This window comes from Crinia signifera, chromosome 19 (genome assembly GCF_055691185.1).
Source record: "Crinia signifera chromosome 19, ASM5569118v1, whole genome shotgun sequence".
Classification (NCBI taxonomy): Eukaryota; Metazoa; Chordata; class Amphibia; order Anura; family Myobatrachidae; genus Crinia; species Crinia signifera.
The window spans coordinates 94,122,441-94,146,198 of NC_139226.1; the positions used below are offsets into that span (position 1 = coordinate 94,122,441).

Sequence of the window (23,758 nt, forward strand, 5' to 3'; positions counted from 1 at the left end):
GCATGTTAACATTCAATGCACCTGTATGGAAGGTGTTGCTATATGAATGACTGCAGATGCCTTTGCACCCTGGATCCATGTTTTTCATATATTGTACAGTAGTATATCAGTATATATTGTAGCAGAAGAATCAGGACTGAAGCTGTACATTGAGTCTCTCTCTGTGTCTAGTTCTCATTGCTGCAAAGTCAATTGCGACAAAAAAAGTAAAAGCTCTCGCCCTTTTATATGCAAGAAGTAGCGCTGCATTGTGTAGCAATAAATCTGCTTTGTCTTCTGTCTATTGCTTTTCCGAGTTGGTCATTAAAATTATGACAGTCCCTCCATCCTCGGGGCACTTAACTGAGAGTCCACCTATCATTTAAATTATTTGCAATGTCGTTTGCCGCGCACCTCCCGCCTCGGAGAGACTCACACTATCATTCTTCTGTTTCACATCATCTATTCATCTTCCATCCCTCCCTATCTGTTCTGCAGCCGGCCGCATGAAAAATAACCAGAATTAACTTGTCTTTATGAACAGTTGCTGAAATCTACAGCCGGCTTCTCCGCATTGGGGATTTCATCCGGGAAAATGATATACAGCGGGTCAGATTACTTCTCAACATATTAAAAGTTAGTTCTCCAAATCAGCACAATGCTCTTTAATGAGTTTCTTTTTCAATCAATCTCCTCTCTGAGGCCTCGTACTCACTGGCTGAAGCAATCATGTGTTACCTGTAGTGCCATCAGCTGTGTCCGCCACTGCGCGTAACAGCCCTTATTATGTAGCGCACTGATCCCTATGGGCTGGTGTATCTGGCTTTTAGTGAGAACACAAGCCTACAATGGTGATCCCTTTATGACGGCAGGATTACTAGCTGCATTCATCGTATGGTGTGCTAATGTATATGCGCCATCATTTGGAATTGTGGAGTGTGGGTGCTCCCATATATTAGGGGGAAGGGAATTTTAGGATGACTCCTACTATTTCAACTGAATTTAGTTATATTGCTATGTGCTATCATGTAACCTTAAGGTGCCCATACACTTAGCGATTTGGGCCCGATTTCACCCGATTCTGGGGGATTGGGACGAGAAATCGAGTGAAATAGCCCCGATTGCGTAGTGTATGACATCCGATCTGATCCAATGTGCTGTCCTGTGCACATCGGATCAGATCCAGAGGTCGGACAGTCTGCACATAAGCACTGGCGTAACTATAGCCCCGCAGCCCCCGCCATGGCGGGGAGGCGCTGAGTAACTGTGGGCGCCGGTCTACGCTGCGGGGCTATGTTACTAACCTCTGTGTGTGGCTGAGCTGACCGGGATGTGTGGGCAGACAGCGCGCCCCTCGCCCTAGCCCTCCCATCCGCCCGCCCTCGTAGAGTTAACCACCCCCCTTACCCCTCCTCATGCCGCCGCATTCTCGCAGCGCAGATCTCCTCCAGAGTCCAGGCTCCGGACCGTCTCCTCCTGTCGTACAGTGCTATTGAAAACTGCCCCTCACAAAATGGCTGCCCCCGTATAGCAGACAGTATTTTGTAGGGATCCCTAAAAACTGTCTGCTATTAGGGGGCAGCCATTTTGTGAGGGGCAGTTTTCAATAGCACTGTACGACAGGAGGAGACGGTCCGGAGCCTGGAGGAGATCTGCGCTGCGAGAATGCGGCGGCATGAGGAGGGGTAAGGGGGGTGATTAACTCTACGAGGGCGGGCGGATGGGAGGGCTAGGGGGGCCGCGCTGTCTGCCCACACGTCCCGGGACTGTACATCAGGAGGAGACGGTCCGCAGCCTGGAAGAGATCTGCACAGAGGGAATGCGGCAGCGAGGTAAGGGGGAAGGGCTGGGCTGGGGGGGGGGGGGTATTGGGTGTTTAACTGTGCTGGAAGGGCTAGGGGGAGGGGTGGGGGCGGCGCCTCCCATAACGGCGGGGGGGCGAAAAAATCCTAGTTACGCCACTGCACATAAGATAAATCTTATGCTGCAAATCTCTCACCATTCACTCACTCAGCGCTGTGAAGATCGTGGGGAGAAGAATGCCGCTGCTGATGTCAGCGGAACTCCCTCCAGGGAATGCCTACGTTTTCTGGGGCACTCCCAGAAAACACATGGTTACCGCACACAAATGGCTGCAGGGTTTCAATCACCTTGCAAGCAGCCAGAGAAGGCTAGCCTTCCCTGGCTGTCCCCCTATGGACAGCGTACTGAGCATCCAAATGGGTCTGAATCGTGCCCTTGACTGTGACGGCGGGCTTGACTGTGACGTCATTAAGCCCCGCCCCCATTACGGGAAATAGTCTAAATCACTGATCTCCATGGAGGGGGCGGGGCTAAAATGACACAAGTGTGTCATTTTAGCCCTGCCCCCTCCTCTGAGACCCGCGGATTGCGGCATTTAAATTCCGCGATCGGGGGGCTCAGTGGGGGTCCCCCTGATTCCGGGAGGGTTGCCCACCCTTCCGGGGGGCCGGGAGGGGGACCCGATTTTCGGGAGACTCACGGTAAATCCGAGAGGGTCGGCAACCCTGGTTTAAGGGAATCTTCCCCGATTTCCATGGAACATTGCATAAGGCAAGTGACCGTACACACACCCCTCGCCGATGGCACTGAATATAGGTCATAGCCTTCAATATACTTGCAGACTTGTGCCATCCTATCCTTGGTGTAAAGTTGGCCATACACCAGTACGATTTGGCCCTGTTCCACAAAATGTTTATGTATCAGGCAGAAAAATCTTACGAAAAATGTGTGGACCTGTGTGCATCGGATTGTATCCACAGATTATTACTGCTGCAACAAAAATACATCATATCCCGGGCGCTGAATGGGATCGCATGTGATGCATCGTATGCAAAATGACTGAATATGATGTATCGCATGTGAGCTAGTGGCTGGGGAGTTGTCAAGGTTTCGCATTCGAGGCTGCATGCAATACCACGGCATAACTACTCGCCCCTCTACCTCCCAATTATACTCCTGCAGCATTAAGGAGATGTTCCTATGACTGTGGCCAATTCTCATGGGGAAACTTACTAAGATGGGAGTTCTATTTCAGATGGGATGTTGCTACGGGCAACCAATCAATCTTTCTATTATCTTCTCGAAGGTGCCAAATAAATTAGTAGATTCTGGGTGGTGGCCCGTAGCAACATCCCATGTGAAATAGAACTCCCATCTTAGTAAATTTCCCCTCACTCTCCCGTAGTTGCTGGTACGGAACTGCGGCCAACACCCGCACAAGATCTGTCTGCACCAGCCCCTTAATCTGTATTTGTTGGATTCTAGAGTGAACTGATGGACGACATTCTCATAAACCATTGGTCACCCCACAGATGTTTGCCTGCTGTGTTATTAAGTGATGGCTTGTAATGGAGCATGTATATGTTATGGCATGTTCAGTTTTCAAGCGTGTAAATTTTTTACCTGTGACGGCAGCGACGTAAAAACCTCATAATTTTCCGAGCAGCTTGATCCTGCTTCTTTGTAAGAAGACTGCTTCTGTAGGGGAACAAAGCGGGACATTACAGACTCATATTTTACATACCTTACCTTACAAGGCCTAACAAGGGAAATGGGGATGATATAAGCCCCCCCCACAAAACGACATTCAAGCCAAACACCACCCTCTTCTGTGCAAACTCCGCCTCTTTCAGTGAATCATAACCGTTCCACCAAATAATTGAATCGCTCTGTGCATTAAACCCAGATAATTGAATAGCTCCGGGCATTAAACCCAGATAATTGAATAGCTCCGGGCATAAAACCCAGAAACACATTTCTTTCACACCTCAGTTTCTGTTGCACGAGGGAAGCTGTCCGACGCTTCTGCCGCATCCGTCCGCACTCCTTGTAGCTCCTGTAGTACTGCTGGATGAGAACTGCAGCACGCCGACTCTGCTGGAACTTCTTCTGTTCATAGTAGCTTCTGAACTTGCTCTGGATGAGAATTGCAGCTTGTGTCATCTTTTTATAAAGTGCATACTGTGTGCGAAAGGAATAAGCACAAGGCTATGAGCACATCTCTAGCACACGATCTTCACTGGCAGATCTGATTGGAACAATTCGTTTTTTTTACTCTTCAAAAAGACCCCTTGTTTTTGTTCACAGACCACTTGATGTATCATGGATCATGCATTTAAATGGTATAGGGCCATTTAATCCTATGAGTGCCAAAATCTCTGTGAGAGATGCCCAAAATATCCACTGAAAAATCCAGCATTGCTCACATTTGTTATATAAATTCAAATAAAAAAATTTATAAAAAAGGATTATATTTCCTATATAATATAAGGTAACAGTACAAAACATTATGATGAATAAAAATGTTTGCTTGGCAATTTTCACACCTATTTTTGCTAATTCAATTGGCACTCAAAGGGTTAATGTATAGCAGTAGTAACCCTTGGCGACACCTACTGACATTCCAACGTTCCCCACCTCTCGCAGTTTATTTAAAGCATCCCCGCTGAGTGTGTATGCGGCTGAGTGTGTATGGACAGCTCATGAGTGCAGGTAACTCAATCATTATACCACACTCAGCATTTACTAGCAGCAGCCGCAGTGTATCTACACTTTCTCCTGCCAAACACATTGTTGTCAGCACGGAACAACTGGAATAAAAATTCATACTCTATTTAACCCCTGCTGAGGGTCACTTGTAATTCATCCAATACGGTTTAAAACTGACTGTGTAATCAAGTATTATCCTGCCCAAACAGCCCAGAAATATGGGCAAGTTAGGAAACCGAAAATAAGAGATCGAATCCCAAATTGTGCACATATCTCAAATCTTTGGCTACCTACTTACCAATTTGTTTCCAAAGAATACTGATTGGAGAAACTTGATAATCTAATTCACAAATCTACAGCTGTATTTGGTATTATAAATCGGGCTGGCCAGCCTAGGAATTGATTGGATGTCCATGTCCTTGATTTAAATTGTATTTTATTTTCATTATTATATGTGTATTGTATGAGGTTTTTTTAAAAAACTATATTAATTGTTTTGCCCACCACTTAGGTGTGTGATGAATATTATTATTCTATGATAGTAATAAATATATATTTTTACCTGAAATCTAGTGTTACATTTGCGCTCTTTAAATACCTAATATTTTCTTGCTGATTCTATTTAAAGCATCAATGGAGTGACACCAGCAGTATTGTAGGAGAAACTTGGAATGAACGGAGGGCTCCGGAGTGATGGTGGCCGCAATTTTTAGACTTCCCACTATAAGCATTTTCAATTGGTTGCACAATCCAAAAATACTATGTGGAAGTTATAAGAAACTATGAAGCCAGATGAAATACCAACTATTCTAGAGGGAAGTAGATCCGTGTGCAAAATTTGACTAGCCCCCTCCTCTCTATCCAGCATCACTGATTGGTTGCCCATAGCAACATCACCTATTCAATAGAACTCCCATTTTACTAAATAAACCCCAGTGATTCGGATATAAAAAAAACCCTGTAAAATGACAGTTAAAAGCTGATTGTTTAACACGTTATCTCTCTGCTTTATCTCTCTCTCCAAGGTTTGATACATCTACCCCTAGACGCAGTGTGTGCCCTGGGAATGTTCTAAAAATCTGTGTAAAATGAAATACGCGGCAGTGCGTCCCTTACTTATGGTTTGTAAATGAGCCAATCAGAGTTTGCGTATCTACATTGGGCAAAAAAACTATTCTAGATGTGTCTTTTAAAAGTGTTATATAGTTTTATGATGAATGAAAGTTATCTGGATAATGTCAATATTATCCCCTAGTCCAAGTCTATTGTATAGCGTTTAGCTGCTGCAAGGTGGTCAAAGACACGGGCAAACCAAGCCCCACCAACCACAGCTCTTCCTTATCCCCTTCTGCAAAAAATCGGGCCGTATGTAATATCGGTATCCGTATGTAAGTCTACAGTATCTAGGTTGACAGTTAATACGTTGGCACCAAAAGGTCGACGTTGAGAAAAAATGTCGACATGCAAAATGACGACATTGGCTAAAGGTCACCAGGAAAGGTTGGCTTTTTACATACTTCAACTCCAACCGTTGTAAAGGAGCAGAAGTTTGTTCGCCATGTGAAGGACCGTGCTGCAGTTTTGGGGATCCATGTCAACAGGTGTTGACCTTTTTCATAGCGACCTTTTGTTAATGCTGACCTTTTGCCTGTCGACCTTTTGTCAATGTCAATCTTTTGCATGTCAACTCAACATCAACCTTTGGTACTTGTGTAGTTTCACGGCGCCCGATATAATGGATGCGATATCGGTCGATATATCGATTCGATCCAAATCGACTTTTTTACCTGATCATAACCCCACAATCCACTACGCATGGAGTTGATTTTATATAGGGCGGTATTCAATGAGGCTGATTCGCCAGGTTTTTATGGCGATTTTGTGCTGTAAGGCGAATTTCACAATTGGTGTAAAAAAATTGGGAATTTTATTCTGAGGAGGGGCATGCTATTTTTATTCATGTGCTGTACGCACATGAATATATATTTAATTTAAATTTTTTTTTTTTTTTTTTACACAGACCAGCCAGCAGGGGGCCGGAGCCAAGCCGCTCATTAGATATTCATATATTCACTTCACCCGATCATTACATATTCATGATCGGGTGTAGTGAATATACCCGGTCCCCTGCTGGCACCCCCTAAACAGGATTCGCTGCACATCGCCAAAATTCACATTGAATACCGCCCATAGTGTTGTGAGCGCAGTAATCCGCGTCCCCTCGCCACGCTTCGGGCTCGGTGGCTCGCTGTGCTCGTCACACTATATAAAATCAACTCCCTGCATAGTGGATAGTGGGGTTATGAACAGGTAAAAATCGCATAGGGTCGTATCGATATATTGGCCGATATTGCATCCGATATATCAGCCGATATAGCATCCGATATATTGGGCGATATCACATCGACAGCGAAATATTGGGCACCGTGAAACTACACAAGTACCCAACCTTTTGATGTCGACCTATTGACCATCCAGCTAGACACTTTAGAACTTTCCACCCACACCTGTAATATCCTAATATCTGATTCTCCAGAATTTAGATTAATGGGAGAGCTTGTTAGACACTTTGATATAGAGTTATTACGCTATCGGCGTTCGAGTTCGACCGGTATACCGCACTGCCGGCAAACTCGGGGCACCATTACATTCCCCCCGAATATACCAGATAAATGATATACTGAAAAAGCACTTCATACTAATGTTCTGTATTAAATTGACACAGACTATAGACCTATTTGCTGCAGCAAGCTTGGATAGTTCAGTTTGTGGGTGAAATTATGCCTTCTTTATTTAATCAGGCCAATTAGCAGCCAGTGATTAACAGAACCATAAATAGCCTATTACCAAGCTCCTCTATGTGCGAGGACCATCCAGTGTCCCGCTCTGCAGCACAGTAACACATTACCGCTGCCCGCCCGTCACTCTGCACATACCACGTGACCTAACAATGCTGAATATGTATCTGTGGAAAATAGTCGCCCATCCAGACAGTATTGTAGAGAAGGTCAGATGTAAAAATAATACTTAAACACGTAGGAAAGAGATCCCTGGATTAACCTGGGCCTGTGGGTGAGGAGTTGAATGAGGTGACGAAATTCAGTGGCCACATACATCAGCCCAATTCTGCGTTATTCTATAAATACTGTATAGTACTAACAAGTAATTTAAAGGGGAAGAGCAGTACATAGGGACTGTATATATAATATTTATTTACAAAGCTTTGTAGCACTCTTTCTGCCATGTCCTTCATTCTATTATTTATGTATTAAAATTTAATTCTACAGTGCACATTAAATAGGCAGAAATTCCATAGAATGTTCGCAGGGTGGTTGGGACACCCCGGGGGCCCGGGTACTGAGAAAGGTGTGGCCATGCCACCTTCCCCTACAAAATCAATGTCAAATACTATGGGTCTGATTCAGAGTTGATCGCAAATACAACATTTTTCTCTAATGGGCATATCCATTCTGCACTGCTGGTGGGGCAGATGTAACATGTGCAGAGAGAGTTAGATTTGGGGGGATATTTTGTTTCTGTGCAGGGAGGTGGGTCTGTAGCAGGCTAATCCAAGCCTGGAAGAGGGCGAGTCCCGGCCGGGACTAGCCTGCTACAGACCCGCCTCCCTGTGGAGGCAGTCTATATTGTCGGAAACGTCCACCATTTTTTTGACAAAATGGCCGTGTTTTCGGCAATCTTCGGACTTTCCGACACTCTACAGCTAGAACATTGAATACCGGCTGCCGAATTAGTCAAGTGAAACAAAAACAGCCCGGGATTCTGACTGTTGGGATGAATTTGAATGCTGCCCTATTTCACAAATGACTGCATGCACGGAGCGGGGACTCGATGACGTCACTGAATGATATTTTTAACGAAATTGTTCAGTGTGTATACACTGTATCATTTGCCCGTGAGAAATTGTTGATAATATTGTCTGTAAACAATATTGTCTAGTGTGTCTGGGGCTTAACTAAGCACCATAAAGGTCAAAATGGAAAAAAAACAAAACTATGTTCATGGTCGTACAAAAAATGTTCACAGATTTTCATAGAGAAAGGAACCATATCCTGTTTAAGTAGCACTGTTACAGCAAATACATTTTATTACCTTCAAGGCTATCCATGTAAGCTTTTGGAAGAATGAAATAAGAGTTAATAAAAGAGTAAAAAACTAAAATATATATAATATAAATTTAATAATAATAATAATAATAATAATAAAAATAATAATGAAAAAGTTAGACAACCGGGTTAATCTTTAAGTGTGTGAGGACCTAATAATCAAAGAACAACAAATAACAGACTGTGATACTGTGCGGCAGTAAATTGCATTTGTTCATGACATGACCGACTCTGACGATACTTTAATTATCTGAGCATAATTAAAAACAGTATTTTAATATGCTTGGACTGTGATAGTTACTTCTAGTTAGAGTGAATCATCTCGCTGATCTCCGGCCTTTGATAGTGGGGAGCCAGCTCATTGGCTTTCATGTGTAATAACAGCAGTCTTTAGCCAGCCTCGTTTTCTGCTTGGCTGCTGTTTATTGAGCCCATAAAACTTTAATGTCCAGGCCCATTTAGCAATTTTTATTGAATTTGCAACAAAGTAAAATAGGCGTTTCAACACACTGTGTGCGGATGTTCCTCCAAATTAATTTCATATCAAGTTGTTGAATGTAAGAAAAAAATAAAAACAAGACACAATCTCCTTAGAGTGGGTCTAATTCAGACCTGACCGCTACTGTGAGAATCCACAGGAGAAAGCCACCGCCCAGAGAAAAAGAGAAAATGCCCCTTGCTGTCAAGTCTGAATTAGCCCAAATGTGCAGACTGGTAGTTTTCAACCTCTCCTTGTCATCAACAACTGAATATCTGTATAAATTATTCAGGATGCTACTTTTAGAGGAAGGAAGAGTGACCTTTGGGGTTCTCTATGTAAATCGAAATTTGTCAAAATCTTAATTCTTCATCAATAACTGAAACCTGTATTTATACCACGCACAGAATTATTTTTTCATTTTGATTTCAAACTTTAAGATTCCAGCATAAATCAATGTACTATGTACTATTACACACCCAGAGGTAAACAAATTGAACAGTTGTCTTTTTATAGAACAAAAGCATTGTCGATTTGAACACTAAAAGGGAAACTCCATTCATATGATAAATGGGCTTTAATTGCCGACACCTACAGAGCTATACGACCATTGGCTGGCTGTGAGATTACTGGTCATAAACTATGCTGAAGAGGTGAGATTAGAGTGTGGTATAAAATAGGCCTGTTACTAAGAATGCACTTAGCGCTCAGCAGGTGGGAGGCGTTTGTCTTGCAATTTATTATTATTTTACGTTTCCAGTTCTAAAAAACACAGGCACAGTACAATCAGAAACACCAATGTAAAAATTCAAGCTGTGCTCTCTGCCAATCTGAGTCTCAGGGGGGGGGGGGGGGGGGGAATGTTGCTCGGTATCTGGACTGATCATAGATTCACTCTAGGTCAACAGTCATAAGGTCGACCGCTATTGGTCGACAATGAAAAGGTCGACAGAGTCCTAAGATTGACAGTCAAAAGGTCAACAGGGTCTAAAGGTTGACAGACAATAGGTTGACATGGTTTAAAGGTCGACAGACAATAGGTCGACAGCCAAAAGGTTGGCATAGTCAAAAGGCATGGTGGGAGAATATAATAGAGCCCGGAGCATGGAGAGTGCAGCGAGCCATGCAAGGGGACGCGGTACACTTAGACAGTGTTCATGTCGACCTATGTCGACATAGACACAAAAAACCCCCATGAAAACCCCATGTCGACCTTTTTCATATCAACCTTTTCCATGTCGACCTTTTGACCCTGTCGACCTTTTGGCTGTCAACTTATTGACCTTGCCGACCTTTAAACCATGTTGACCTATTGTATGTTGACCTTAGGACCATCAACCTTTTCAGTGTCAACCTTCAGACCCTGTCGGGCTTTTAACCCTGTCGACATAGTGATGGTCGACCATTAGTGACCATATGACTGTAGACATTGTAGATCTAATATACCAAAACCATGTTGCTCTTAGCAAACGATGACTATCTATCTATTATAGTCTAGAGCAGGCATGTCCAATGCTGGCCCTCCAGATATTGTGAAACTACACATCCCAGCATGCTTTGCAATAGTTTTAGCATTCTCTAATAGCAAAACTATGGCAAAGCATGCTGGGATGTGTAGATTCACAACATCTGGAGGGCCAACGTTGGACATGCCTGTTCTAGAGGGTGCTAGATAATTGATAAGAATAATCTGATGCCACCTGCTAGATGCAAGAGATCCATCCTCCCCGCACAGAGCTTTAGGGATACACCCCTGACACACCCCTGACACATCCATGATATGCAGTTGTTGTTTGCTGAATCTCATTTGCCGCAAAGCTTCTGATTTTTCAGGCAAAGTGAGGACCGGCATAGATCCGTCAATCATAGGTACACCGTAAGGAGTAAGATCACTACTGCCCATACACAGGAATGATAGAACTTGTCTAGAGTATTACTGGCCCACAGGGGAACATCTGGAGGGCCCACACTGCCTAAAGGGCCCACCCCCATTTCTAGAGGTCACTATGTACTCCAATTAGACATTATAAATATTATACATTATACTGCACAGGACTTTGGTGTATATTCAACAGAGCATTGCTGTTATTAATCTGGTACATAATAATACATGCACTAGGGGCATTTACCATATACACCTTGGGGCCCAGATCAAATACCCTTGCTAGCCCAGCCTCTGTAATAGCTAACCACACCCCTAAGCATGGGCCCCTACCACTGAATTCCCCAATCTGTAGGCCCTTGATATCCCAGTCTGAGAATAGGAACGTGCATATCTTTCCAGGGGGATGGGAGTGCCACACGATTTTCAGGAGCCTTCCAGCCTTTCTAGTATGGTAGGCAAGTAATATTGAAACTGAGGCTGCTATAATATCCCTTTAATTAGTAACACAGATGGTTCTATGGCTGATGATTAAAATCAGGTGAAATGCAGACTTCAAATCAGCCACCAACAGACCCTGTGATGTCCATGATTGGAGGAAAATTATAGTTCAGACAAGGACTGTACGGATTAAAGATCCTATATCTCATATGAATGGAAGCACACTTGAATTATTCTTTTCAAATGATGGCACATGCCTTCCCATATCACCGCTGCCAGCATGGTGGGTGCAGATTAATTGTACCTAACACAAGCAATACGTACAGGGAAAATCTGTTTATCCAATTTAATTCCTAATGGGTTGCCCCTGCACCTGTGAGCCCATGGCAGCTGCCTTGCCCATAAACCGACCATGGCGAGCCAGAGAATTCTACTGTAAACTAATGTTGTTTCCAGGATACAATTGTTTTGCTACCAACTGTGGTGTTTTGAAACATTCCCTCACACATCTCTTATACTGAACAGGAAAAATATCATTAGGGTTTCCAGCTGTTTGTTGTTGTCATCCCTGTATAAGCTGTGAATTACCTGTTTGTACTTTCTGTAGCAGCGCTGAATGACTGCCGTAGCCACGTCCTGCTGTTCTCTCAATGGACGACCCTAGCAGACAGGAATAAGAAGCTGGGTAAGAGCAGGAGTGAAATTCTTCTAGCAGTGAGACTGATTGACCAGATACATTATTTCTGTCTCATGTCAGAGCTATATGTGATAGGCAAGTAATAGAACGTATTATACTGGAGATGGTGGATAAATGGTTGGATTAGAGAGAGGACATGGTGGTGTAATATCCCGCTCTTTACTTTGCTACAGTACACCTTGATTCTGCCCCTGTATATTTAGCAAGATGGGAAGGTTTTCAGAGGAGCAGCGGTTTCTACTGGCTGATGGGAGGCAGTTTGTCCTGACTGATGGGAGGCGGTTTGTACTGACTGATGGGAGGCGGTTTCTACTGACTGATGGGAGGAGGTTTGTCCTGACTGATGGGAGGCGGTTTGTACTGACTGATGGGAGGCGGTTTGCTTTGTACTGACTGATGGGATGCGGTTTCTGCTGACTGATTGGAGGCAGTTTGTCCTGACTGATGGGAGGCGGTTTTTACTGACTGATGGGAGGAGGTTTGTCCTGACTGATGGGAGGTGGTTTGTACTGACTGATGGGAGGCGGTTTGTACTGACTGATGGGATGCGGTTTGTACTGACGGATGGGAGGCAGTTTGTCCTGACTGATGGGAGGCGGTTTGCTTTGTACTGACTGATGGGATGCGGTTTCTGCTGACTGATTGGAGGCAGTTTGTCCTGACTGATGGGAGGTGGTTTGTATTGACTGATGGGAGGCGGTTTCTACTGACTGATGGGAGGAGGTTTGTCCTGACTGATGGGAGGCGGTTTGTACTGACTGATGGGAGGCGGTTTGTACTGACTGATGGGATGCGGTTTGTACTGACTGATGGTAGGCAGTTTGTACTGACTGATGGTAGGCAGTTCGTACTGGCTGATGGGAGGCAGGTTGTATTGACTGAGGGAAGGAGGTTCGTACTGGCTGATGAGAGGAGTTGGTGGATATAGAGTTTTCCTTGGTAAGTACGGGGTGAATCTAGCTTCCTGAAGCAGAGCAAACATTTAATATCAGCAAACAAGATAAAGGGGGGCGATTCAGGTTCAAATTTGCACCCCTGGCCAATGGTGTGTGTATGCACATGGACATGCGCATGCTCAAATATGAGCTTGTGCAAACCCCGGAAGTGAACGCTTTTGGTGAGTTTTTGCAAACAGATTGGCAGGAAGGGGGCGGGCATGTGCCGGATGCAGGGGACCGCCCAGCGTTTTATGGGTGTGCCCTCAAAACAGTGGTAGGGCACATGGAAATGCTTGGTGTACCCCTGCAAAAACAGGCATGCCCATGCATCCTCGGGGCAGGCGGCTGGCGTCACAGGACGTCAGCACCCACCCCCAATTCGCCAGATAGCGGGAATCTCAAAAGTAAGTATAAACTTACTTTCCAGAGCAAAGGTTGGAGAAATCATTTGATGGTGAGCGACCATCGAATGATTTCTCCTCTGTGCGTCTGCATGCGAGCGGATGTGTAAGCATACACATACCTTCACATGCTAGTGCTGGGATTCGCTTGGTGGAAGGGTTGTGCGTTTAGCGGGGAGGCGTATACCTATTTGCTAGGGAACTAATATATATGCAGGTCTGAATTGGGCCCAAAGATGTGATGTGGGCACCCATATATATTTCCATTCAACAAAATTACTTAAATTCTCTTCAAACTCAGATTAGATGGGCATGACTCCAATTCGCAAGGACATTGGGACTCAGGTTATGGGGACCATAGGTGCCGATTCTGTGGGTGCTCAAGGGCCCGAGCACCCATGGAAATTGGCCGAGTCCCACTGCTGTACCGCCATATTAACTTGCTAATTTGTGGCTGCAGCACCCACATCGCCGGACCCGCCACCTGGGAAACAGTTTCCCGGGAGTATCTGCACTGTGAGGGCATTTATGTACCTGCACTGTGGGGGCATTTATGTATGTGGAACTCTGTTGCCGTAATTTGAATATTGGAGACAACTATGCTCCATAATATAAATTGGTATTATTTTGTGGCCACACCCCTTCCCCATGAAGCCACTCCTCTATTATTTTGGCTTGAGCACCCACCAGCAAAAACATAAATCGGCACCTATGATGGGGACAATGTTACGTTTCACTCCACCTTGTACTTCCTGAACACCGTCTGAACCAGCTTGGCAGCTTCATAGAGCTCCCTCTGCTCATGGTCTGACAGGGTCAGCTGGGAAATTTCATTTTCAACCTTCTCATTGGTGGATGCACTGAGAAATTCTGACCAATCAGCAGCAGACGGGAGGCTGGGCTTTTCGAACGTTGTTTCGCTCACAGGGGAGCTTGCAGGACTTAAGCTGGTGTTTGAAGAAGGAGTCAGAGGTTCACTGTAGAGCGACCTGTAATAACAATATAAATATAAGAGGGTTTGATAATCCATAGTAAGATGTCTGCTTTCATTTTCTCAAATAAACTACAAAATGAATATACTGTGAGACCTGATTGGTCAAGCTTCTCTTACTTTGCTCCAAATGGCACCATCCGGTTAATAACCCACCGTATCTGTGCAGCGCTAGGTAAGTGGTCAACATCAGCAAGATAACTGGCCAGCCAGCTCATGGTGGTGCTAAATGCCGCAGTGTCTGCCCTCTCTGCCAACGGAGACTCCATGGGTACAAAATTCTCACGCTTGATCCGCTCAGGTGTTGCTTCGATAATCTGTTCTGCTAGATTCATCATGTTCACCTGCGTTGATAAAAATCGGAAAACATTGAAATAGAATCCCCTATGTTATAAGACTGTGATGATATCAATACAGAGAAACAGACAACATTTTGGATACAGTGTCTGAAAAGGGTGAAATTATATGTACTTAGAATTGTATACTTTTTACAAGTTGCTACTTGTACAATGCTAGTGAATCCACATTGGCTACTGTCCCCGGTTAACATGAGCATTACAGTATTCCAATTGGTTGCTTTGCATATACTTACAGCCTTGACTAAAACCAGATCTCATGGAAAGTACAGACTAAAACCAGGTATAATGGAAAGTACAGACTAAAACCAGATCTCATGAAAAGTACAGACTAAAACCAGATCTCATGGAAAGTACCGACTAAAACCAGATCTCATGGAAAGTACAGACTAAAACCAGATCTCATGAAAAGTACAGACTAAAACCAGATCTCATGAAAAGTACAGACTAAAACCAGGTCTTATGGAAAGTACAGACTAAAACCATGTCTCATAGAAAGTACAGACTAAAACCAGATCTCATGCAAAGTACAGACTAAAACCAGGTCTCATGGAAAGTACAGACTGACCAGATCTCATGGAAAGTACAGACTGAAACCAGGTCTCATGGAAAGTATAGACTAAAACCAGGTCTCATGGAAAGTACAGACTGAAACCAGGTCTCATGGAAAGTACAGACTGACCAGATCTCATGGAAAGTACAGACTAAAACCAGATCTCATGGAAAGTACAGACTAAAACCAGATCTCATGGAAAGTACAGATTAATACCAGGTCTCATGGAAAGTACAGACTAAAACCAGATCTCATGGAAAGTACTGACTAAAACCAGATCTCATGGAAAGTACAGACTAAAACCAGGTCTCATGAAAAGTACAGACTAAAACCAGGTCTCATGGAAAAAACAGACTAAAACCAGGTCTCATAGAAAGTATAGACTAAAACCAGGTCTCATGGAAAGTACAGACTAAAACCAGGTCTCATGGAAAGTACAGACTAAAACCAGGTCTCATGGAAAGTACAGACTAAAACAAGGTCTCATGGAAAGTACCGACTAAAACCAGATCTCATGGAAAGTACCGACTAAAACCAGATCTCATGGAAAGTACAGACTAAAACCAGATCTCATGGAAAGTACAGACTAAAACCAGGTCCCATGGAAAGTACAGACTAAAACCAGGTCTAATGGAAAGTATAGACTGACCAGATCTCATGGAAGGTGTATACTGAAATCAGGCATCCCGGAAAGTACAGACTAAAGTCATGTCTCTTGGAATGTGTAGACTAAACCTTGATCTCATTCAAATGATCCTTATGTGACAAAAAGTCAAAAACTGGATCTCATGGAAAGTAGACTAAAACTGGATCATATGCAAAATAAAGAATGAAACCATACACTTATGGAAAGTATAGACTAAAATTGGGTGTTGGGAAAGTATAGACCAAAATTGGATCCACATTGACAGTATAGGATGTGGGTTGTTAGGTCTACACCAACTAGGTCGACAAGCATTGGGTTGACACCACTAGGTCGACAGGCAGCAAGGTCAACCTTTTGACTGTCGACCTAGCCCATGTAGACCTAATACTTGTGTTGACCTTATGACCTGTTGAGCTACACACATGTCAACCTTGACCCATGTTAACCTAAACCCATGTCGACCTTGCTGCCTGTCGACCTAGTGGTGTCGACCCAATGCTTGTCGACCTAGTTGGTGTAGACCTAATGACCGTATCCCGACAGTATAGACTAAAACTGGATCTGCATGGAAAGTACACACCAAAACTAGATCTATATGGGAAGTACAAGCCAAACTGACATCTGCACGGGAAGTACAGACCAAACTGACATTCACATTGAAGGACAGACAAAACTGACAACCCCATGGGAAGTACAGACCAAACTGACATCTGCATGGCAAGTATAGACCAAACTGTCATCCGCACAGGAAGTACAGACAAAACTAATATTCATATGGGAAGTACAGACCAAACTGACATCCACATGGGAAGTACAGACCAAACTGACATCTGCACGAGAAGTACAGACGAAACTAATATTCACATGGGAAGTACAGACCAAACTGACATCCACATGGGAAGTACAGACCAAACTGACATCTGCACAAGATGTACAGACAAAACTAATATTCACATGGGAAGTACAGACCAAACTGACATATGCATAGGAAAGTACAGACCAAACTGACATCCGCATGGGAAGTACAGACAAAACTAATATTCACATGGGAAGTACAGACCAAACTGACATCCACATGGGAAGTACAGACCAAACTGACATCCACATGGGAAGTACAGACCAAACTGACATCCACATGGGAAGTACAGACCAAACTGACATCTGCACAAGATGTACAGACAAAACTAATATTCACATGGGAAGTACAGACCAAACTGACATCCACATGGGAAGTACAGACCAAACTGACATCTGCACAAGATGTACAGACAAAACTAATATTCACATGGGAAGTACAGACCAAACTGACATATGCATAGGAAAGTACAGACCAAACTGACATCCGCATGGGAAGTACAGACAAAACTAATATTCACATGGGAAGTACAGACCAAACTGACATCTGCACAAGAAGTACAGACAAAACTGACATCTGCACGGGAAGTACAGACAAAACTGACATCTGCACGGGAAGTACAGACCAAACTGACATCCACATGGGAAGTACAGACCAAACTGACATCTGCACAAGAAGTACAGACAAAACTGACATCTGCACAAGAAGTACAGACAAAACTAATATTCACATGGGAAGTATAGACCAAACTGACATCCGCACAGGAAGTACAGACGAAACTAATATTCACATGGGAAGTACAGACCAAACTGACATCCACATGGGAAGTACAGACCAAACTGACATCTGCACGAGAAGTACAGACGAAACTAATATTCACATGGGAAGTACAGACCAAACTGACATCCACATGGGAAGTACAGACCAAACTGACATCCACATGGGAAGTACAGACCAAACTGACATCTGCACAAGATGTACAGACAAAACTAATATTCACATGGGAAGTACAGACCAAACTGACATCCACATGGGAAGTACAGACCAAACTGACATCTGCACAAGATGTACAGACAAAACTAATATTCACATGGGAAGTACAGACCAAACTGACATATGCATAGGAAAGTACAGACCAAACTGACATCCGCATGGGAAGTACAGACAAAACTAATATTCACATGGGAAGTACAGACCAAACTGACATCTGCACAAGAAGTACAGACAAAACTGACATCTGCACGGGAAGTACAGACCAAACTGACATCCACATGGGAAGTACAGACCAAACTGACATCTGCACAAGAAGTACAGACAAAACTGACATCTGCACAAGAAGTACAGACAAAACTAATATTCACATGGGAAGTATAGACCAAACTGACATCCGCACAGGAAGTACAGACGAAACTAATATATACATGGGAAGTACAGACCAAACTGACATCCACATGGGAAGTACAGACCAAACTGACATCTGCACGAGAAGTACAGACGAAACTAATATTCACATGGGAAGTACAGACCAAACTGACATCCGCATGGGAAGTACAGACCAAACTGACATCCGCATGGGAAGTACAGACCAAACTGACATCTGCACGAGAAGTACAGACGAAACTAATATTCACATGGGGTACTTATGTATTATCTGGACTCCCATGTTAAATGCACCCCATTTTTTCATACCCCTACTATCCAACTACGCATGGAGTTGATTTTATATAGCGCTGGCGAGCGCAGCGAGCCACCGTGCCCGAAGCGTGGCGAGCGCAGCGAGCCCCGCGAGGGGACACGGTCTCATATGAGAACCGGGAGTCCAGATATTACATAAGTACCTCACATGAGAAGTACAGACCAAACTGACATTCACATGGGAAGTACAGATCAAACTGACATCCACATGGGAAGTACAGACCAAACTGACATCTGCATGGGAAGTACAGACCAAACTGATATCCGCATGGGAAGTACAGACCAAATTGACATCTGCCCCATGGAAAGCATAGACCAAATTGACATCTGCGCCATGGAAAGCATAGACCAAACTGACATCTGCACAGGAAGTACAAACCAAATTGACATCTGCATGGCAAGTATAGACCAAACTGAAATCCGCATGGGAAGTACAGACCAAATTGACATCTGCGCCATAGAAAGCATAGACCAAACTGACATCTGCACGTGAAGTACAGACCAAACTGACATCCGCATGGGAAGTACAGACCAAACTGACATCTGCATGGGAAGTATAGACCAAACTGACATCTGCACCATGGAAAGCATAGACCAAACTGACATCTGCATGGGAAATACAGACCAAACTGACATCCGCATTGGAAATACAAAACCAAAGGGATATCTGCATGGCAAGTATACAGACCAAACTGACATCTGCATGGGAAGTACAGACCAAACTGACATCTGTATGGGAAGTACAGACCAAACTGACATCCGCATGGCAAGTATAGACCAAACTGACATCTGCATGGCAAGTAGTGACCAAAATGGCATCTACACCATGGAAATCATAGACCAAACTGATAGCCGCATGGAAAGCATAGACCAAACCTAGACTTTATGTAATGTATAAAGTGAAACAGATGTTGGCACAAACAATGCCACCTTGGTGCTATAAAAGTAGCTGCAATAACAGAAACGTGAGCATGTGGTTCCACAAAAGTGAATACGCACAGAGGTTCTGTAGATGAATGGCATTCAGTACAGTGATCACAGTAGTAACATTATAGAACAATGCTGTCCCCCTTGGACTGAAAGCAGCTGTGCCCATTTCATGACTTCAAACTTCCATACAGATATCTCAGTGTTCTTGCAATATACACTTTCATATGCTGATGTCTTAAATAATCAAAATTAAAAGCCTCCGAGGTTCTGCAGGCCAATGGCCTCCTGGCATACATGGCATGGATTTATTTACTGTATCTTGTTAAAAGTTATGAAGTGCGGCTATGAATGAAACTGGCATATGGAACACATTCATCACTGGAACCTGGCTGCTGTCTCCAGGGAGTAGAATATAATGAACTCCAATGATCAATCTGCAGCTACTTGGCTGCAGCTGCTGCCAGTTTCAACAGCGCTCTCTGCAGATAGTGATCAAGAGACGACAACTGCAAGCTCGACCTCTGCTAGGGCAGTGACATTATTATAATGCAGAATAGGACTAGAAATGATCCTAATCCTTTTGTTCTACTGTGTGTTCACCTAAGAAGAAACAGGGACAGGTATAAGGTATGCCCCCACATGCCTAACCCTATCTCCTGGGGCCTAATCTTAAAAGTCCTCTTCTGCAGCCTAACCCTACCTCCTGCAGCCTAACCGTACCTCCTGGGGCCTAACAGTCCTTTTCTGCAACCTAACCCTCCACCAAGTGCTTATGGTCCCATCCAGCAGCCTAACACTAGCCCTTATTTAAGTATCTAACCCTAACCATCATGAAAAACCTTGTATCTACCTTTTCTGTGTCAACCACGTGCATTTTGACCTTTTGACCCTGTCCATTTTGACCTCCTGACCATTTCGGCCATCTGGTGTTGACCTGTTGACTATCTATTTACTGTTTATCTTCCATCCTGATACTGCTATCACCCCCCTATAGAGTCTGTCTGTCATTAATGACCGGTTTCCGCCCACATGTGATCACTTAAGGCTTGATTTTTTTTTAAATTGACAATATACATATGCTCAGCAAAGGGGCTCCTCCACGGGGGTGGTGGGGGACCATCAATGTCATCGCCACCATCCGTAACTTCTCCTCTGCCCACCACCACTGGCCACTGTGCATCATTGCAGCAGTAGTGGCACATCAGCACTGAAAGAGAGGATACTGGACCCTCTACAGAATCCATGGACCTCTGAAGCCTCCCTGGACACCCCCCCCCCCCCTCCACTGCAGTCTCCATGGACTCTCGGCAGCCACCCTGTACACTTCACAGCCAGTGCCATGGGTGATGCAGTTGCTTAGTTCCATGCATGGGTGGATTTACCTGGAGGTCATCCATATGTTGCAAGCAGTCATCATTCTCCATGTTTTCTCTGTATGACAGCAGCTCAGCGTCGACCATTTCCCTTTCAGACATCATTAAAACATTCATCTGCTCCCTCTGTCGCAGCCTATGCCCCGCAATGTCCTTCCCCAGTCCTGTTGGCTTTGAGGTCCCAGTCACCTGCGCGGCAGAAACCCCCAGGTAGAGCTCCTTTGGGCTCCATTTCATCGTTGCCGGAGCTCTGTACCCAGATGTGTCCGGAGTGCGCTGAGGAAGGTCCCTGTGGAAGTGGAGCACTTCCTCACCATGGGCAGCATCAGGCAATGGCTGCTTGGGGATGGAACTCTGTCTCCAGGGAGACGGTTGCTCCAGGCTCAGGGCTGTTGCTATGACCTTCTCCTGCCTGACCTGGAAGTATTCAGGGTTCAGTTTGTGTTTTTTAGCAGCTGGGTAATCTTTCGGGGTTTCAGTGCTGTAGTAATTTGAGGGTTCAGATCTTGGTCTTCTTAACTCTATGAAAACCAGGGAGAAATGTTCAGTATTAATGTACATAAACCTTAATCACTGAAAATGAGCCAAGGCGGTGTAACAAAAGTTCTGATTTTAAAAGTCCAGTCCACACCTACTCTAATCACCATCTGTTGTGCAGATTCTATTAGCCACGTGTGCACTCTGGTACCTCACATGTCAGAGATGGCCAATGTAGAGTATTTCTATAGCATCTACACTTATGACCTAAGAGGCTTAACTGGGATGTGATGGCGTGTTCTCACGTAGGCAAAGCGAGATACTGTGTGCGCACATTTGATGCTTACTCAAAGAAGGGCATGACCCAGTGATGTAGGGGCATGGTCTAGTGGTTTGGATGAAGATGCCTGTCATGCCCCCATTTTGTCACACATCGGGACAAGGATGACGATTGCATTGCATGCAGGTCAGTCTCACCAGAATCGGGATGTTTGGGAGGTATGGCGTATCTATGCAAGAGTTTATTAGGCATAGCTAAATGCAACACTTTGGGTCATCAAACCTCCCTCCCTCCCGGTACAATAATATCACTAATAAGTGTCCAGGAAGCAGAAGGGTGAGCCATCCTCCATGGAGTACATGGAAACTTTCCCAAACGTTCCAGTAAGTAAGTATTATATGTATATGCTTCTAGGCAGGACATATACTTCCCACACTCAAGCTTTGTCCCTAAACCAGAGTGACGGGGACAGGATGTTTCCAACAGATGGTGGGATCTATCACTACTGTAGTGGGTGTGGATTATTAGATACACAGTCAAAAGGTCAACACCAAAACATCGACATGCAATAGGTCGTGTAGAAAAGGTCAACATAGTCAAAAGGTCAACATGGTCAAAGGTAGACACATAAAAAGGTTGACTTTTTTAGTTTCAACGTCGACATCTGTCAACATGGACCCCCAATTAGTGTAACACGTGCCCTTGCATGGCTCACTGCACTTGCCATGCTTTGGGCATGGTGCCTCGTTTGGCTCGGCACACGTTACCATTCTCACCTGTAGTCCACATTTTAAAAAATTGTGAAAAACTCATGTTTAACTTTTTATGTGTCCACCTCTTTCATGTCCACCTTTTGACCATGGTAACCTTTTTCATGTTGACCCTGTAGACATTTCGACCACATTAACCTATTGCATGTTGACCTTTTGATCTAGACACTGTAGATCTATCAACTGGACTCATACTGTATTTATCCATCTATCTCCCAACATTCCACTCGTCAAAAGTTGTGTTACTTAGCAATCTTCTACTACATATACATCATCTCCGATGTATCGTCCATCCATCTTCAGATGACCCCTGGTCACAGAGAGACATTCCATAGGACATACCGCGTGCCAAAGCACCAAGAACTCATGCTCCTATTTGGCGCAGACATTCTCGTTATAGGTCGTTACGGAATATTCTGTTGACTCAGAAGAATGAAGGGATGGAGCAGATGCTTTGCAGTGATTACACAAAAGTTGTAACATGCCATTTCTCAATTCAAGGTAACAGTTTTATATTTCCCCATTTACATTTTACTACAACCCATAAAAATAATGTTCTTAAGCGGGCACACCAGCGGAAGTCTGCTGAGAATGTTCTCTCGGCTCAAACCTTTAATGTCTCAGATAAATAAGTTACACAAAGCCGGGGGCTTGTGAGTACGGACAATAATGGACCACCATCATCTAAGCGAGAGGGAAGAGGAGAGAGAGAGGTGCATCCTGGGACTGTTAGACATTTAAGTAGTCCTGGTGGAACATTGGAGTGTTCTTCTTACCTGCATTGGCATTTGAAATAATGGTCACTCCCTTCTGAGCTTCTTGAGGGCTGATGGTCTCACTTTGCCACTGAGTTAACCAATTCTCTGCATTGGCATCGGGGCTTGGAGAGCATTGTAGCCTGGCATTCTGCCCCAGTTGGGATTGTTCCTCCCTCTGTAACTGCTCCAGGCACTCTGCAAGTTTCACATGGCCCCGGGAACGTGCGATGGACAGAGGGAGCCGGCCAAGAGAGTCCGGGATAGAGATAGCCCGCCGGTCCCATTTATACAGCACAACAGCAGCCTCGGTGTGACCCAATGCGCATGCCCACATCTGGGAATATAAAGGAGGTGAGACTGGTTTAATGGTTGGGAGGATTTTCTGCATAACAGAAACACAAATAATGTCAGACTTGTTGGTATATGTATTATGTATGTACAGTAATAACGCAGCCGCCAATGTAAATGATTAGAGTCCAAAGCTTTTATGAAGTTCTGTGACCAAACAAAGTTAGGCCACTTGGTTGTAACTTGTACATGACTTAAAGGAGACTTGTAATATGCTTATAATCTACAGAAAATGTCCATTTTGTATTATTTATTAAAAATCATCTAATTCCA

The 23,758-nt window shown here is 44.3% G+C and overlaps 1 protein-coding gene across 7 annotated transcripts in view; it reads right to left on the reverse strand.

The window, feature by feature from the left end:
* Window positions 1-23,758, reverse strand: part of CAMTA1 (calmodulin binding transcription activator 1) — a 1,324,131-nt gene that overhangs the window by 24,841 nt on the left and 1,275,532 nt on the right. For 6 of the 7 annotated variants that reach the window (XM_083162948.1, XM_083162949.1, XM_083162951.1 and 3 more), the window contains 8 exons: window positions 23,156-23,471; window positions 20,862-21,373; window positions 14,600-14,787; window positions 14,195-14,441; window positions 12,005-12,076; window positions 8,602-8,622; window positions 3,770-3,963; window positions 3,406-3,480 (listed from right to left, as the gene is read on the reverse strand). In XM_083162948.1, the coding sequence (XP_083019074.1) occupies window positions 3,406-3,480; window positions 3,770-3,963; window positions 8,602-8,622; window positions 12,005-12,076; window positions 14,195-14,441; window positions 14,600-14,787; window positions 20,862-21,373; window positions 23,156-23,471 (1,625 nt within the window). The remainder of the gene's footprint in view (window positions 1-3,405; window positions 3,481-3,769; window positions 3,964-8,601; window positions 8,623-12,004; window positions 12,077-14,194; window positions 14,442-14,599; window positions 14,788-20,861; window positions 21,374-23,155; window positions 23,472-23,758) is intronic. The other variant, XM_083162947.1, reaches the window with a different exon arrangement.